At 37.6% G+C, this 16,618-nt stretch overlaps 2 protein-coding genes across 2 annotated transcripts in view; one reads left to right on the top strand and one right to left on the bottom strand.

Moving 5' to 3' along the window:
• Window positions 1-3,219, top strand: part of LOC110713212 — a 3,890-nt gene extending 671 nt beyond the window's left edge. Inside the window, exons 1-4 of the mRNA XM_021891671.1 lie at window positions 1-1,338; window positions 1,454-1,803; window positions 1,954-2,985; window positions 3,098-3,219. The exon at window positions 1-1,338 is cut by the window's left edge and continues 671 nt beyond it. Of these exons, the coding sequence (XP_021747363.1) occupies window positions 2,200-2,985; window positions 3,098-3,202 (891 nt within the window). The 5' untranslated portion in view covers window positions 1-1,338; window positions 1,454-1,803; window positions 1,954-2,199 and the 3' untranslated portion in view covers window positions 3,203-3,219. The remainder of the gene's footprint in view (window positions 1,339-1,453; window positions 1,804-1,953; window positions 2,986-3,097) is intronic.
• Window positions 3,220-6,044: 2,825 nt separating this feature from the next.
• Window positions 6,045-9,027, bottom strand: LOC110713175 (subtilisin-like protease SBT1.9). The gene is made up of 6 exons (XM_021891641.1): window positions 8,815-9,027; window positions 8,673-8,734; window positions 8,402-8,578; window positions 7,748-7,859; window positions 6,761-6,968; window positions 6,045-6,592 (listed from the first exon to the last, which is right to left on the bottom strand). Exons 1-6 carry the CDS (start codon window positions 9,025-9,027, stop codon window positions 6,045-6,047), a joined length of 1,320 nt encoding a protein of 439 aa, XP_021747333.1.
• Between the last annotated feature and the right edge of the window lie 7,591 nt (window positions 9,028-16,618).

The raw sequence follows: 16,618 nt of genomic DNA on the forward strand, positions 1-16,618 counted from the left end.
TGGAGAGACTGAAGCACGTGGGCGTACCTGAGTGGGGCCCCAACGGCTACTGAGAACCTTATAAAAGCGCGTCTCCCCTTTCCTTTTTCTCTTTCCGTTCACTTCTTTCTTCTATCCTTTTTCTTTCAGATTTCCTTTATAATTGTCACATAATTTTTCTGCAAATTTGTTCTTTTCCTTTAGAATCCGAGCTTCAAATAGTGATCCGAGGATCGGACTTTGCATTTCTTCAGATTCCGAGTTTGCTGGGGTAATTTTCCTTCAAAATTCCTTCGTCTTTTCTTGCTTTCTTCGTTTTTCCTCTTTTCCGTCTCCACCAGAAATCCCATAAATATGGCCAGTAGAAAGGATAAAGGGAAGGCTATAAAGCGTCCCGATTTGGACGAGGAGCCAGAAGAACCTTCCCAGCTGAAGGTTAGGGTCCGGCGATCCAAACCTTTGCCTGCTATGCCCTCTTTGAGTGGCTATAACAGGACGATTTATAAAGCCCTCCCCCTTAACTCATGGCATCGTCCGGGTGCCGGACGCGTCAGTGCCTTATGGAGGAGGTACGATACTTTTGTCTACGCCGATGGTCAGTGGCTTCAAGAGGAGCAGAACAACGGCATCGTAAAAAACAAACCCTATGACTGGTGGGTAGACGATGATGTTGACCACTTGTTTGATAGGCAAGTGGAAGAATTCTACGGCGTGATGGAGGGAGATGATATTGGTGCAAGGTTCCCTCCAAAACAGACCGTTTACACTTGCCCCCTGACGGTTATACTGCGGTCTATGTCCGCATGTTTGAACATGGGCTTCGGCTGCCTCTGCACGATTTTATAACAGCGGTGTTGATCGCCTATAACATTTCTTTGGCCTAGCTGACGCCGATGAGTATTCGTCGGCTAGTTTCTTTCATCTGGGTTTGTACATTTCTGGGTCACAGGCCCACTCTGGAGGCGTTCAACGGCGTCTGTAAACTGGCCATGAACACCCAATCTGAACAGAGGGGTTGGTGGTCCATCCAGGACAGACTGAGGAAACTCTCGGCCTTCCCTTACGTCTCTTCGGATAAGGGATGGAGAGGCTCCTGGCTGTGGGTTAGGGTTCCCACCAAGCAGTAGCATCCCAATCTCTTTGGGGGCCCGCTGAAGTTCACCAAGCGGGACCCTAGCATGTCGGCTGTTGGGCTTCTGGAGCCGAATAAAGCTGACCAGGAAGTTATTGCCTGGTTCGGCAAGAAGCCTGATAAAGATGTCCAAGGGAATTACAGCCCAACCACATGGCTACCCTGGACGCCCTTCATCTTCAAAGGAAGAGTCTTGGATGTCTGCGGCCTCAGCCGCAAGCTTTCAGGTGCGGTTTGCAAGCTTCAGCCGAGACTATTTGAATTGCTTGTTCATTCTTTATTTTTTTTTATTTGCATCGTCTTGATTTGTATGCTTATTGCAATCCTTTTCCTTTATTGCAGGTGTTCCCGAGGTGTAGTTGCTGAAGGAGAGCGATTACGAGGCTCTGGGGGTCAGATCCACTCGGATCATTGGGAGGAAAGTCCCGCCGAAGCCCTCGGACACGCTCTTCTATTTCAGCGATAAGAACGAAGTCCTCACCAAAGTTGAGGAGCTTGAAGGTCGCCGAGCCTGGGACGAGAAGATTGATCCTTTTGACAATCCCAGTGCTTCGGCTGCTGCTGAAGTTACCGTTGCTGTGAGGGGCAACGAGTCGACCGTTGAGAAAGAGGTTGAGCAGCCTCAGATTTCTGATGCTGAGCTTGTTGCTGCTGAACCTTTGACTGTGGTTCTGAATCTACAGCTTGAACTTGTAAGTCATTGCTTACTTCTAAATTTGTTGTTGTTGTTTTTTTTTTTTTTTTTTTTTTTTTTTTTTTTTTTTTTTGCTTTAAATAAGTACATTGATTGTGGTGTATACTAACACCCTTTCTTCCCCCACATTTTTCTTCTTGTTCCACAGGCCGAGGGAGAGGAAGAAGAGGAGGAGAAGATGACTGTCGAGGCATTTACTGCTGCAGATGTTGCTGTTGCTGAAGCTGTTGCTGAAAAAGCAGCAACTGAAATTGTGGGGGCTCCAATGGCCATGGTCCCTGCATCAACGGAGCCTGAAACGAGTCTTTCGTTTAAGGTTCCTAGGACTGTGCCAAGATAAAGTCCTCACAAGGTTGTAGTGGATCTGAATTCCACTTCCTAATCTGAAGACGAGATGGATAGTTCCAAGAAGAGGAAGAGACCTTCCCTGGACTTGCTGGATGTTGATCTGGAGGAGGAGATCAACAAAAGATTAAAGGCTGATGGAGAAGCTAAGAAAGATGGGGCTTCTGCTGAAGCTGATGCTTCTCCTTCGGTCGAGGTTTTGGCTACAAATGCCATTATCGAGCCTACCTCTGCTAAAGTCATGTCGAATGCTGCTCCTGAGGTTCCCATCCCATCTGCTGATCCAATTCAGCAGGAGCCTGAGGGGGAGAAGGAAAATGAATCTTCTCCTCCCCATTCAGAAGATATGCAACCAACTGTTGCTGCTGGCGAGGGTGACTCGTTCCATGGGAACTTTGAAGAGCTTCATGGCGCTGAAGCCGAAGCTGAAGAAGAGGTTCAGAATGAACCACCCCCTAAGTTCTATGACACAGATCAGTTCATAGCTGGTCCATCCTCGGACGAGGTACATATGGGGGAGCTGCAGATCGAAGAGACTGCAGCGGATTTGGAGGACCAAACTCATAAGGAGGTAAATCTTTCTCCTATTCAGAAGTCCTTCCAAAGCTTCAGATCGTCTGAAATGGGCTTTGTGCCCAATACTTTGGTTCCTGAAAGGGTTAGGAACCTCTTTGCTGATGCTTTGGAGGATGCCGTGAATCCCTTCAACAGTCTGCTAGATGTGCCTATGCCACATAGGGCCAAGGCTTGGGCTCAGCAGACCGTTGCTTTGGATGGCATTCCGTCCGAGGCTGTTGAGAATCCGCACCTCAGATCTCAACGTTTGCTGATGGAGGTAAATTTTCCTTCAGCTGAATCTTTGTATTTATTTTTCTAACTTCAGAAATCTCATTTACTTCCATTTTTTTGGATTTTTTGTGCTGAAGTTTTATTCCTTGCATTCGCAGGTTGTTCAGAGCCAGTCTTTGGCTACTGAAATGCATGAAGAGCTTCAGGCCAGCTACGCTGTGAAGGAGTCTGAGCTGAAAACTGTAAAGGCCAAATCTTGGTAGCTTCAGTCTGAACTTGATGGAGCAAATGCTCGGGTAGCTGAGCTTGAAGCTGAGCTAGTCCGACTAGAAGATGACAGGAAAGCCACTTATGGCCGAGCCTGGAAATCTGAAGTTGACCTCCAGGCTGAAATCAAGAAGAATGCTGCCCTTGCTGAGAAGCTGGCTGAAGAGGCTCGAGCTGGAGAACGACGATCCAAGGTCAACCAGTATCATGCTGAGCAGATCGTGCTTCTTCGTCAGCAGCTGGAGGCTGAGAAGAAATCAAAGGAGGAGGATCTCCTTAAGCTGAAGGATGGGGTTGCAACCCTTTTGAAGGATACGCTGCAGCAGATATACCATCTTACAGACGTAACAGTGTCCAGCCTCAAGGAAGATAAGAGATGCTTGTGGGAACTTTCTCACATGCATCTTGAAGAAGCCGCAATCTGGAAGGCCAAGTTCCTTTCAGCTAATGAGGAGGTCCAGCGCCTTAAGGAATCTGAACAGCTTCAGCAGAAAAAGGTGGAGAGACTGCAGCGAAAATATGACAAGGTCGAAGCTGAATCCGATAAATGGTACCAAGCAGGATTCGACTTCGGTCGCCGATGCTCTTTTCATCTAAAGCCAGACATCAACTGGGCTCTAGCAGAGAAGTGGTTTTCAAACCGTAAAGATCCCCATCTGAAAGAGCCTAGTCGAGTAGAAAAGGATTATCTGGTTGAGAAGAAGCTGAGAGAAAGAGCTGCTGCTGCTACTGAGGCAGCCAAGCTCAAAGAAGCTGAATGGGAAGCCTCCTCTGTTGCTGCTGGGCAACCTTCTGCTGCCGATGTCCCAGCAACCAAGTCAACTGGAGCATAGGGACTCGGGCAGCTATCTACAGAATTCAGCGAGTATTGTAATATAGGTTCAGCTAGTGATGCTGAATCTGGGTGTTGAAATGATGTTGAGTTCTACTTTTGCCTTAGTTTTTGTTTCAGCTTGCCTTCATTATGTACAAAACTATTTAATTCTTTTTGCTTTGTTTGTACGTAGTTTCGACTGCTGTAGAATCCATCTTTGGATGGCTGCCGATGTAGGACTGATTTCATTTCTGAAACTGTCTTCAAAAATTTTTGTAATCTGATTTGCTTCATGAATGAAAAGTTTCCTTAGTTTTGCCTTTGTAATCTGATTTGCCTTAGTTTTTGTTTCAGCTTGCCTTCATTATGTACAAAACTATTTATTTCTTTTTGCTTTGTTTGTATGTAGTTTCGGCTGCTGTAGAATCCATCTGTGGATGGCTGCCGATGTAGGACTGATTGAAACTGTCTTCAGAAATTTTTGTAATCTGATTTGCTTCATGACTGAAAAGTTTCCTTTCTCATCATTGCAGCTTTTCACTTTTTTTTTTGTTCTTTGCTTAAATTTTGCAAATACAAAATCTTTTGTTCTGGATCCGAGCTTTTCTTGACTGGAATTTTCTGAAGTTGCTTTCTAGGACTGCTGAAGGACTGTTTCATCTTTTCAGCTCCTAGTCCCTTTGCCCCCCTCAAAATCCGAAGTAAAATACTTTGGGTTCTGAAGTTATTTAAGACTTGAAATTTTTTTATTCTGGATCTCTGCAGCATGTCTGAACAATGAAGGAGGGTTTTTCCTCATTCTTTCTGTTGTCCGTAGGGCTTCGGCTTGAAGGTTTTCCCTTGTTCCGAAGATTTGTGGGTTCAGCTCAGGTGCCTAAATTATCACCTTTATTGCTGAACCTCCCTGGCTCCTGAGGAATTTGCTCAGATATCCTTTTTGACATCTCTATTGCTTTTCCTTTTTTCGAAGGTTTGCAGGGGTTCAGCTCAGGTGTCTAAATTATCACCTCTATTGCTGGACCTCCTTGGCTTCTGAGGGATTTGCTCAGATGTCCTTTTTTGACATCTCTATTGCTTTCCCCTTTTTCGAAGTAATGGAGTGGTGAGGGTACCCAATTGGGAATTTTCCCTATGATCCATTTTTTGGGGGAGAAAAATAATTTGCTAAGGCACCAAAAATGTACATTTCCTCAGCGCTCTGATGGACCATTCTTCGGATCAAGTAATCCTCAGACTGGCTAAACCCATCAGAACAACTTTTTGGTGTTCAAGTGCCTTTTTCCGAGGGTCTCCGAAATCCTGGGGGGCAAGTTATTTGGGTCCAATTTAGTCAAATTGGGCCAAGCCCATCAAATCATTTCCTCATATTTTGTCAAGGAAGCAAAAAGCCCTCCATGCTATTACTAAGTCAGCCAAAACCTTCGGCCAGAAGGCCCAGCTCATCCTTGAGCCCATTAAGTCCAAACCTCTCCTAAAATCAGGTATAAAAGGCTTCAATGCCCTCATTCTCACAGTTATTGCCTCAAGCATAAGCTCTTGCACAACTATTCTCTCTCACTACTTATTAAGCATTCACTGACTTAAGCATCGGATGGGCCTTCCTCGGCAACCCCCCCCCCCCCCCCCCGAGACCAGTTTATGTGTACTTGTTGTGCAGGAAACCCTTGCTCCAGCCCATTGGATCAAGATCTCATCTTTGGCCCACAGCTAAGGACCATCCGAAGGTCCACATTGAAACAACAACAATAATAATAATAATAATAATAATAATAATAATAATAATAATAAATGAATAAATGGGGCGATAGAAAAGCTAAGATTATCAAAGGTAAGAATATAATTTCAATAGTGAGTACTAAGTATTCTTATAAACTCAATATAAACTGAGAATTGCACAATTGAAAAGTTAATCGCAACACTACAGCAGCAACCCAAAACAATCCAGTAATATTTATAGAGAACTACAGTGGTAACTAATTCTTTAGATTACTGTTTTATAGCAAAAAGTTAATGTGATACATGCACTATTGATATGGAATATTTCTGGATGACAAGATAATTGGAGAATCAACAACCAACTCTGCTTCATCTGCTTCCTCGGTCTCCTTAACCCATATCAACGAACCCGAAACGAGACCAAATGAATACCTTGAAGAATCTGTGTTCGGCAGATATATCGACAATGCAAAAGATTGTTCATCATTTTCACCCTCAAATGTTAATGTATCTGGAACAACCTTAAATTCAATGGACCCAAGAGGCACCTTTATCGTTGCAACACGAAATTTGACCTTAGCAAAGTAGGTACATCGCCCTTTTTCGACACTCCTCAGCTTTCTGTAGAATTTGCAATCCCAACCTTGACTACCGGAAGGAAATGTAGCCGAACAGTATGGCAGATTAAGGTTAAAACAAAATTTATCAAAGTTTCTATGTGGATAGCAATATTTCTCAAAATTATCTGCCGTTTCTTCATAAACTAAACCAGGCCGCATTGCTTTTTCTAGGTTGAAAACTCCAGCCCCATAAGCGAACTCGTATGGAAATAAATCTTTATCATGCAATTTATCAGCTGTATGTATTATAAGACATAAATTAAAGATTGCATAACATAAAGAGTTAGTTGTTTGGTTGAGTGGCTCAAGTCTTTAGTTGAGTGGGTTTAAACTATTTTGATATGTAAATATTGTAAATAAATAAATAAACAAATATATATATTAGAATAGAAGTTAGGCCTTACCAGTAGTCATAGCGGCAGAAATAGTTGCAGAAACTGTGAAATTCTTTTCCACTATAAGCGTAGCAACACCAGAAGCAACCAGGGGAGTGGCAAAAGACGTCCCTGACAAGACGTTGTATTCAAAAAAATAAGGAACCTTGGGGTTTCCTAAAGGCACATCAATTGGCCAACAACCAGCAACATGTTCCCCAGGAGCAGATAGATCAGGCTGCACATTATCAAAGCAAGCAGGATGTTATAAGATACCAATATGTTTTTGTGTGACTACAAGTGTGGAAGCAAAGAAGTGCAAGAGTATTTGAAGGATAAATCTGCAATTTAAGGCCAGGAAAGTTGTCCACTATGCTTTAGAGATTAGATGTCAAAGGGGTAGCACTATGATAGCAGCCCACATTTACCATTAATTCTGCTACTGATAGCTTTCTTATATATTCACACCTGCTTTTGAAAGTGTAGCTTAGCCAGTTATACTAACATGGCAGGAGTAATTCTTGCTGCGAATGAAGGTAGTTTGGCAACTAGATGGGGATTTGAATGAAAATCTTCTACCTTAATCCCCTCCAAACAGAATTACTTTTGGAGGTATTTGACTCTCACAATGACAAACAACGTGTACTGAATCAATCAATCAAATCATTAGTCCCATAACATGTACCAAAAGTAATTATTAAGCAACAATGTGTACTCTTAGAGCAATAGAGCTCACAGCTGATCATGATCTTAACAGAAATCCTTTTTTTTTTTTTAAATGGTCAATGATTGCAGGCCAGGGAGCTCAAGGCACGGAAGTAGAGTTGATATATATGGACTTGGAGAGAGTACTAAAAACCTACTGATACTTAATGTCAACATGACTCAGATACTTCCCCAAACCTTGTCATTGTTTAAACATTTATATGGTAGATTGTAATTCATTATTCTCAGAGATAATATTAATAGATTCAAAGGCCCTTTGTGATAACCTTTCATACTAATAACTCAAATTACCTTCATGAACTCTGTGAAGAAACTGCATGGTCCACGACCAGAAAACTCAGATACCAAAGGTGTATCAATAACAAGTTCCCTCAACGAGGCTTTGATAAAAGCAAGTAGATTCCTTCACAGAATGAAATATAATATTAGAGATGATACAATGATACACTTTAAACATCAAAAATATAGGAAAATGTTGTATAGTCAACTATTAAAACTAATGATAAGCTCCAACTACAATTGCCTAGGCCAATGGGTTGGGGTCCTCTAGAGTTTTAACATAACTCTACAATGTAGATCTCTCCCCATCCCAACCATAGAGCTTAAAATCAAAGGCTCATATTGATAACAATATGAAAATAAGGGGTAGGTTTTGGTGAGGAACTACAGGGGGAATTTTCAAAATTTGATTTTTTAATCAATGGTACGGTTAATATTGTTAAAACTTTGTAGATAGTCTTCGAGAAATCAATCATTTTCATATAGAAAACTATTTTCATAATCAACTAATCACACTTATATACTATATATTAAACCTTCTCTTTAGAAATGAATCCAACTATAAGACTCGTCACATTTAAGGTAAAGTTATGATTTTAACTAAAAAATAGTGAACGACAATAATTTAAACCTATAAAAACTAGATTTTAAACAGTATATACATACCCTTCTTGTGCAGCAACCAATTCAAAGTAATTGCAAAGTATATTGCTGGTCTCTTTTGTAATTTGTACGAGCGGCACTTCAGTTGGGTAATTGTATTCCATTGAGGATGGTCTTATCACAATATAATCATCCTCTATAACCATGATGCATTTTCTATTTTTTATATCACCATCCGTCCTACAATAAAAACTTAATCATGATTAAAACAACTTGAATTCGATAAAAAAAAAATGGAGGAATAACATACAAGGAAAAACAAAAACTCAATTACCTTACTAATCGATAATCATCATCCTCATTTAAACCTGATGAAGACATGCTAATTGAATACCCCTGATATCAATTCAAATTATAGATAAGTTAATAAATTGTAAATTTACATAATTTAAGACAAAATGTATACACGTATATACCTCAATATCCTCTAATGTAACTGGTGCATCTGATGCAAATTTTACTGTACTTCTAAATTTCTCCTTAGGGCTGCATGATGCAACCGTCAAACACCATCGGGGACTGCTTTCAATGGATCGAAGACCATATTCTCCATAGTTTCCTTCTGCAACTACAACTAATGTATTTTTCCTCAAAGCATCCAAAGATGCTAAAGCCAACTCATCTATCATCTTATCAGAAAATCGTGCAGGAATCTCTCTTATAAGCAATACGGTAACCACATTAGCATTTTTTTTTTATTGCCTTTCTGATTCCCTCAGCTACATTATTAGAATTAATTGCGCTACAAGGACACCCAACTGCGTAGATGGCAATGCGATGACGTGGGCTAGTTCCACCAAGAGTATCCAAATCAATCTCACCTAAAGAAGCACACTCAGTCCTACGGGAGGCAACGAGAGAAGAGCAAAAATAACCGTGTATTTTGAAATATATATATATATATATATATATATATATATATATATATAATTTGTTAATTTATAAATAATCTTGATACTATTTGTTTCATATGGATTTGAATCTAATTATAAAAAACTAGATTTAAGCTCATAAGATATATAATAATTTTAGTATTTATTTTGATCTATGGATCAATATAATATTTTCCTCCAAAACTTGCAACCTTGCCGTCATCCTTGCACTTTTCGCAGTACCTCTTAAGAACTTTATAGTCAACTAACCCACTGTAAATAAGAAAATTTAAAAATTCATTTATCATGCATAGAAAAAATTATTACCAATTGACTATACTAAGCGAAATACGCGTTTACCTATGGTGAGAAAAATCAAGTCATTTTTATCACTTTTTTTTGCTCATCTCTCGACAACCATCGATAATAGCAACAATGGCTTTTGAATATTCAACGTTGGTAGTTGAACTCTCATTGCTTCCAGGTAAATTCCATGAATTCATAGATTTATAATTTAACAATTCACAGTCCTACATAATAAAAGTAATTATAAAGATTAATATATTTAACGTCCAATAATTTCTAAAACACACTCAAATTACACTTTCTAATAAAAGAACTTTGCTTCGTTCTCCATCAAGTTCAGCATTCATATCATGAATTCATATTCAATATAATACAATTTGAAAGATTATTTGTACCTAAATTCGATATGATCAGTAAGGCAAACTGAGGAGTAAGAAGATGAGCACCTATTACATGAAATCTTATCTCATCCATTTCAAAAAAATTGTCACATGTTTAGTTCATTAATATAACAGAAAGACTGAATCTAGCGAAAAGTTATGATGGCATGTAATTGTTGTGATATTGGAAAGGTGAATCACCAACATAATTTATCTAAAATGTTAATATTCCCTCCAATGGGACAAAGGGAGCATTTCCCTTGAGCATTAGACATGTTAATAAGAAAACACACATAGAAGAATATCCAGTAACATTAGAAATACTAGATTACTGACCATATCAAATAGTGCATGCAGACATATATAATCAGTACAGTTGCATGTGTTTCTATGGTTTGGTAATCACTACCTAATAGGTTAAAGATCTTCAGGCTTAGAATCATTGAACTAACTTTATAAGCAAGGGACATATATCATCAACAAATGTTATGGTGGACCCCACCTCCTACTGGCTACCTAAAATTAAATGTTGATGCTTCTGTCTGGCTTACAAGTTACAACAGGAAATGCAGGTATTGCTGGTGCTTGGCATGGTGGTTTCTATATGAGAACCATGTCTAGCTCTGTCCTTGAGGTTAAGGTTGAGGCTGAACTCACTGCCATCTTGGATCCGGAGGGTCTAGAATGGAGCAGGTTGCAAAATTGGAACAACATCATTTTAGTTACTGACAGCAAAACAGGAGCTCAACTCATCCAAAATATTAGTAGCATTCGTTATGAATTAAAACATATCTTATCAAAATGCAGGGACCATCAATCTTAAGTCGAGGCCTCAGGTGTAACTCAGATTTTAATGGTGCTTAAGTAACAAAGTTGCTGACATTGATCCTAGCTAAGGACACTAGAACTAATTGTAATCAACTAGCTCATGTAAATCATTGGGATACCACTTCCCCGGTTTGTATCAACCCTCTAATGCAGCCAAGCAGGACTATGAGGCTTGTCATAGCTGTTGGAAATAATGCAAAGGAAGGTTTCTTATTTTTTGAGGAAAACTCTTTGTCCCACATTGGTGGGATAAGGAAGGTTTACTTGGTTTAAATATGTGTGTTTGTGTTTTGATGTTTGAAGTGATTTCCCTATTGCTGTGGGCTAGAAAGGGGCATCCCCGCGCGCCGCCGTCCGGCTGGTTCGTGTTCGTGGCACGTGCGCGGTGTGGTGGGGCTACCTTTTTGGGCCGAGTTGTAACTGACGTTCCAGTTTTATGAGATCGTTCAGTTACGAAGCCCGCAACGACTTTTGACTCAGTTTTTTAAACGTTTGTAACTGTCCCTGATTTTACTCTCACGATTTATTTTGTGGCTTGATTTTCTCCATCAGTTACGATATTCTTCCTCTATAAAAAAATGATTTCAGTGGCTTTTGAAAACACACAAAAATACTTTCTCCTTTCTCTCTCTCTATTCTTCCAGTTTTCCTCTAAATTTGTTCTAAGCATATTGTGAGTTCCTACTCTCTCTTTTTGAGTGCACGTTAAGAGAGATCGCTATGTTAAATCTTGGGGGGCAACGCCATCTCCGATTACACCATAGTCGGGGCGAATTTTGCTTCTAAGACATTGTTCTAAACACGTCACAACTTCTCACCTACATTAAAATAAATTCGGCCCACATTTCAATCTATATTTTTCTGATTTTACAGTCTGTCTACCTACAATAGCCAGCACAGCTCTTCTACTACTAGTGTGAGCCTTAGCAATAAATTAATTTAAGTAGCTCCTTCTTTTCTATATATGTATATTACATCGTGTAATATTAATTTCATCGCAAAAAGACATTTTTATGGTGTGAAATTGTGCAAAGCCTCAAAAAAGTAGCTAGCTATCCCTCTAAAGCCATAACAGGATTGCAAATTTGCAACACGTTAACAGTTACAAAAACACAATTGGGCCCTGATGACCATGGCCTGAACCGGCAGAAATTCTGGCCCAAAGCCCAACTGGTCATCAGCCCAAGCCCAAACATCCTCATATAATGACTTCTTAGTTTTCTTGCATGGTAACACAGGCCCATCCCGACCCTAACCATTTGACCCAAAATTGTCTTATATTAGCTCCCAACATTAAACTATTCATATCAATCAATCAATCAAAGCCATAATCCCATTAGAGGGGTAAACTATTCATATCTAAAATCTAAATAAAACAAAGGAAATTTTGTAATAAAAAAAAAAATAAATAAAACCTTACAAAAGTTCTATCTTGTGAGAGAGTATCTTATAACTTTTTTTTTCAGATAAAACCTTAAACTTATAAAAAAAAAAAAAATTGCAAGATGAAACCCAGATGAGTTTTCTGACGTTGGCCACAATTATATACCCTAACCAATGTTATTAAAATAATAAACCAAATTTTAAATCCCAATTTTACAGTTTATTTTAAGGTATAGTGTTTGTTTAGTGGAAAATGAAATTGGAATTAAAGGGTTGCTTTATTTAGGGTTAGTTCAATTAATTAGATTATTTATTAAAATCTGCAAGGTCAACACGGAAATAAAAGCAAATAAGACTATGCTAAAACAAAAAAACCCAGAATTTAAACAACAACAAAAAAAAACCCACTAAGCCAAGATATAAGAAAAACACCAACAATCATACTAAAATGAAAGAAAATTTTCAAAATTTTGGTACATTATAAAAAATATGAAAATTATTAAAAAAAAATTGAACCCTAAAGTAGAGAATGAAGTAGAGACTACCAGGTGGGGAAGAAAACCCAGAAAACGGTGAGAATGAAGGGTGAGAAATCTGATTATGTTTTTCTTTTCTTCCTTTTTTTTTTAATTAAGGATAAACCAAGGTGAACATAAATCTAATGAGTACTGAGGGTAGGGGTATGATGACAGTACATGAAATGAGGAGCACAACCACCACTACTCTACTAGGCTAGGCTCTATCCCTCTATTTTCAGTTTTTACTGTAAGAAGACTAAGAATTCTCCCTCCGATCTTGAGTTAGCTGCTTCTATTTTTTATTTTTTTGGACATTTTTTATTTTTTTACTTGTTACATGTCAAGCTAAAACTTTAATCAATAATATCTCAAATTATATACGACAAAAAAAATGTAATAATCAAATATTAATAATCTACTCATTGAGACGATTCTAATGAGTACACACAACACTATTTTTTTTCTTTGTATACTCCCTCCGTTTCATAATAAGTGCAGCACTTTTCTTTTCACGCTTACCAATGCGTTATTTCAATCATTAATACGAGTATCTTTTAGTACTAATACGAATAAATTATAACAATTATACATTAATAAAATACAAAACGAGACGAATCTAACAAGATCTCACATGATTATATTATTCACTAACTACAAATAAATAAAGCTACTCAAAGTGAAATATGTGAATAGTGTAAAAGTCAAAGTGTTGCTTTTATTATGAAAACGGAGGAAGTAATTCTCAAATATTGGTCAAAGTCAGTAAGATGAATAGTGTCATTTTGCCCAATGGGGCACTTAAAAAAACGGAGAGAGTATAATTTATTTTTGGAAACTTTGTTAAAAATAAGCCAACCCTTGGTCAGTCCACTCAAAATAAATTAACTTTTCGATTAACTCATAATAAGTCAACTTTTATATGGTACTTTCTTTAAATAAGTCAAAACTTGATAAATTAAAAGCTAACCTGTTATTAAAGTTAATTGTGACACGTGTCAGCATATGCTTGATAATTTTTCTAATATAAATTAATTATGAATTATTATATAATTAATTGCTTATCACAAATTTTTGTATGTGGGGTGTGGCCAGCCACAATAATATAAGCCGAAAAGTAACCCCCGAATGAAAAGTAACCCCTGACCAAGTAACTCCCAAAAAGTAACCCCTAAGGGTAAGATTATCCCAAGTCTTGAGTTGAGTCTTGGATGAAGTATTAAGCAAGACTTTGCAATAATGTCACTCAAGACCCACAAGAGTCTTGACATGAGTTTGGAAAATCAAAACCCATGTCAAGACTCTTGTTTGCCAATTAAAGAGTGACACCTCATATTTCACCAACCAAAAATCAAAGCAAAAATAATTGAAAATATTTTACAAAAATAATATATATATTTTTAAGAGGATATGTAAGTCTGGAGTTGAGTCTTGGGATAATGTGTGAAATGGAGAAAATCTTGTATGAATCTGAATAATAATAAAATATTATAAAGTTAGTGGAAAGCTGATGTGGCAGAGTCTGAAGAACAAGTCTGGGTCTGGGGATAAACTTACCCTAACCAAGTATCCTCAAAAAATAACTCCTGAAAAGTAACCCCTGACCAAGTAGCCTCAAAAAGTAACTCCCAAAAAGTAACCCCTGACTACGTAGCCTCGGAAAGTAATTTCCGAAAAGTAACTCAAGACCAAGTAGCCTCGAAAAGTAACATTTGAAAAGTAACCCTTAACCAAGTAACCTCAAAAAGTAACCCCTGACCCTTAAAAAGTAACCCTGAAAAAGTAACCTTTAAAAAGTAACACCTGCCACACCGTGTGGCCAGCCACACACAAAGATGGCTGATTACTTATTTATTAACTATAATCATATAAAATAAAAAAAGAAAAAGAAGAGGAGTAGGTTGATTATTTTAGAATATTAGATTTTGTACGTAAAATAATATAATTAGTATTGTCAGAACTTAGCAATACATAATTTTAATTTTTAAAGTCAAATAAATTGAGCGAAATATGCATATGTAGTGAATCTTTTTTTTTTCTTTTCTTATTTTTAGGACAAAATGTTAGTTGCATATAATATAAAAAAAAAATGATTAAAAGACAAAAAAAAAAGTGCATGTACTATGAAATATTAGTTGTAGCTAATTTCAAATGAGATAAATAATAAAACATTTCCAATTTAAATAGTTAAAAGAAAAAAGATTTTTAAAATGTAGAAAGGAAATAGTTGAAAGAAAGAATGTACGTAGAAAAAATAAATGTAGAAAGGAAGGAAAAAGAATCAATCCCACAAGGCCACAACCATCGTATGCAAACAACAATGTTACACCAACTTTTACAACATAACTTGACTATGCTAGTTCTCAATTTTTCATAACCAATATTTATCTTTGGAAAAATTGTGAGAAAGGTCTCTAACTCTCTATAAGTAGGTTATCAAAGGTCATTTTATTTCCAAAATTATGTTAAAAAGTCCTTATAAGTTGTGAGAAAGGTCTCTAACTCTCTATAAGTAGGTTACCAAAGGTCATTTTATTTCCAAAATTATGAGAAAAGTCTTTATAAGTTAATTTGGTTGTGAGATGGGGACTTTGACCAATTTTCCGACGTTGACAAAAAAATTCATGTCAAAAAAGTCACATGACTTATTTATTTAGTTTTTTAAAAAATATATTAAAAAATTTGTAACCTCGTTTTGCGTGTCGAGAAATATCTCGATTTACGTATCGTTAGTTTTTCGTGACGAAAACTGCTCGGGTAAGATTTTGAGGGTTATTTTTACCTTAAAGGGTCCAAATTAAGTTACCAAAAAATAACGAAAATATCTCGTTTTGCGTGTCGAGAAATATCTCGGATTACGTGTCGTTATTATTCGTGACGAAAACTGCTCGAGTAAGATTTTGGGGGTTATTTTGACCATTAAAAGGTCCAAATTAAGCTCGAAATTACCTCATTTTGTGTGTTGAGAAATATCTCGATTTGCGTTTCGAAATTGTTTTTTTTACTGGTAAAATTACTTAACGAAGCATCAATTTAATTTTTTGTCAATTTCGAGCTTAATTTGGACCCATTAAGGATCAAATTAACTCCTAAAACCCATTACCCGAGCAATTTTCGTCACGAAAAAATAACGACACACAAATCGTAATATTTCTCAACAAGCAAAACGAGGTAATTCTGTTATTTTTTTGGTAATTTCAAGCTTAATTTGGATCCTTTAAGGGTTAATATAAACCCCAAAATCTTACCCGAGCAGTTTTCATCACGAAAAAATAATGGTGCCTAATTCAAGATATTTTTCATCACGTAAAACGGGATTTAAATTATTTTTTAAATTATTTTCAAATATTTTTTTTTAAAATAAGTAAGTCACATGCCCGACACGTGACTTTTTTGGCCGGAACTTTTTGGTCAAAGGCCCCATCTCACAGCCAAAGTTACTTATAAGGACCTTTCTCACAATTATGAAAATGAAGGACCTTTCACACAAGGTCACCTACTTATAAGGACCTTTCTCACGATTTTCCCTTTATTTTTAGAGTAAAACCTTGTGGAGGCCAACTTCAAAATATGTGAATATGGGCTGGGGAGGCCGGGCCTCCACCAGCCCTCCTCATTAGTAACTACTCCTGAAAAACCCCCTGCATCCATCTCAACATCCAACATCCTAGTTAAAGTCCAACCAACACCAAAACCTTTTGAACCTTTATTCCAAGACCTGTCAAATCTAATAACTGTTGTAACATTGCGTAGATCATCAGTTGGGAGAATGGTGTTATTCCTTCCCAAAGAAGCCTGAGAAAAGTCTGGAGGAAAGTGAGGGGTATTATCTGGTATAGAAGAGAAACTATCATTTAGGACATATTAGAAAACTGGTTTCACATAATCCTCCATAAAATCTCGGGCCTGTTTCAGATTCCCATTGTATGAACCCAA

The sequence above is a fragment of the Chenopodium quinoa genome, unplaced genomic scaffold, assembly GCF_001683475.1.
Source record: "Chenopodium quinoa cultivar QQ74 unplaced genomic scaffold, ASM168347v1, whole genome shotgun sequence".
Taxonomy (NCBI): Eukaryota; Viridiplantae; Streptophyta; class Magnoliopsida; order Caryophyllales; family Amaranthaceae; genus Chenopodium; species Chenopodium quinoa.

Excerpts from the sequence above, each read along its gene's own strand:
- LOC110713175 (XM_021891641.1), bottom strand. The coding sequence starts at position 9,027 with ATGATAGATGAGTTGGCTTTAGCATCTTTGGATGCTTTGAGGAAAAAT. Across the intron at positions 8,735-8,814 it reads TTACATTAGAGGATATTGAG|GGGTATTCAATTAGCATGTC; the intron begins GTATATACGTGT and ends AATTGATATCAG. Across the intron at positions 6,593-6,760 it reads TTCTGCCGCTATGACTACTG|CTGATAAATTGCATGATAAA; the intron begins GTAAGGCCTAAC and ends TAATACATACAG.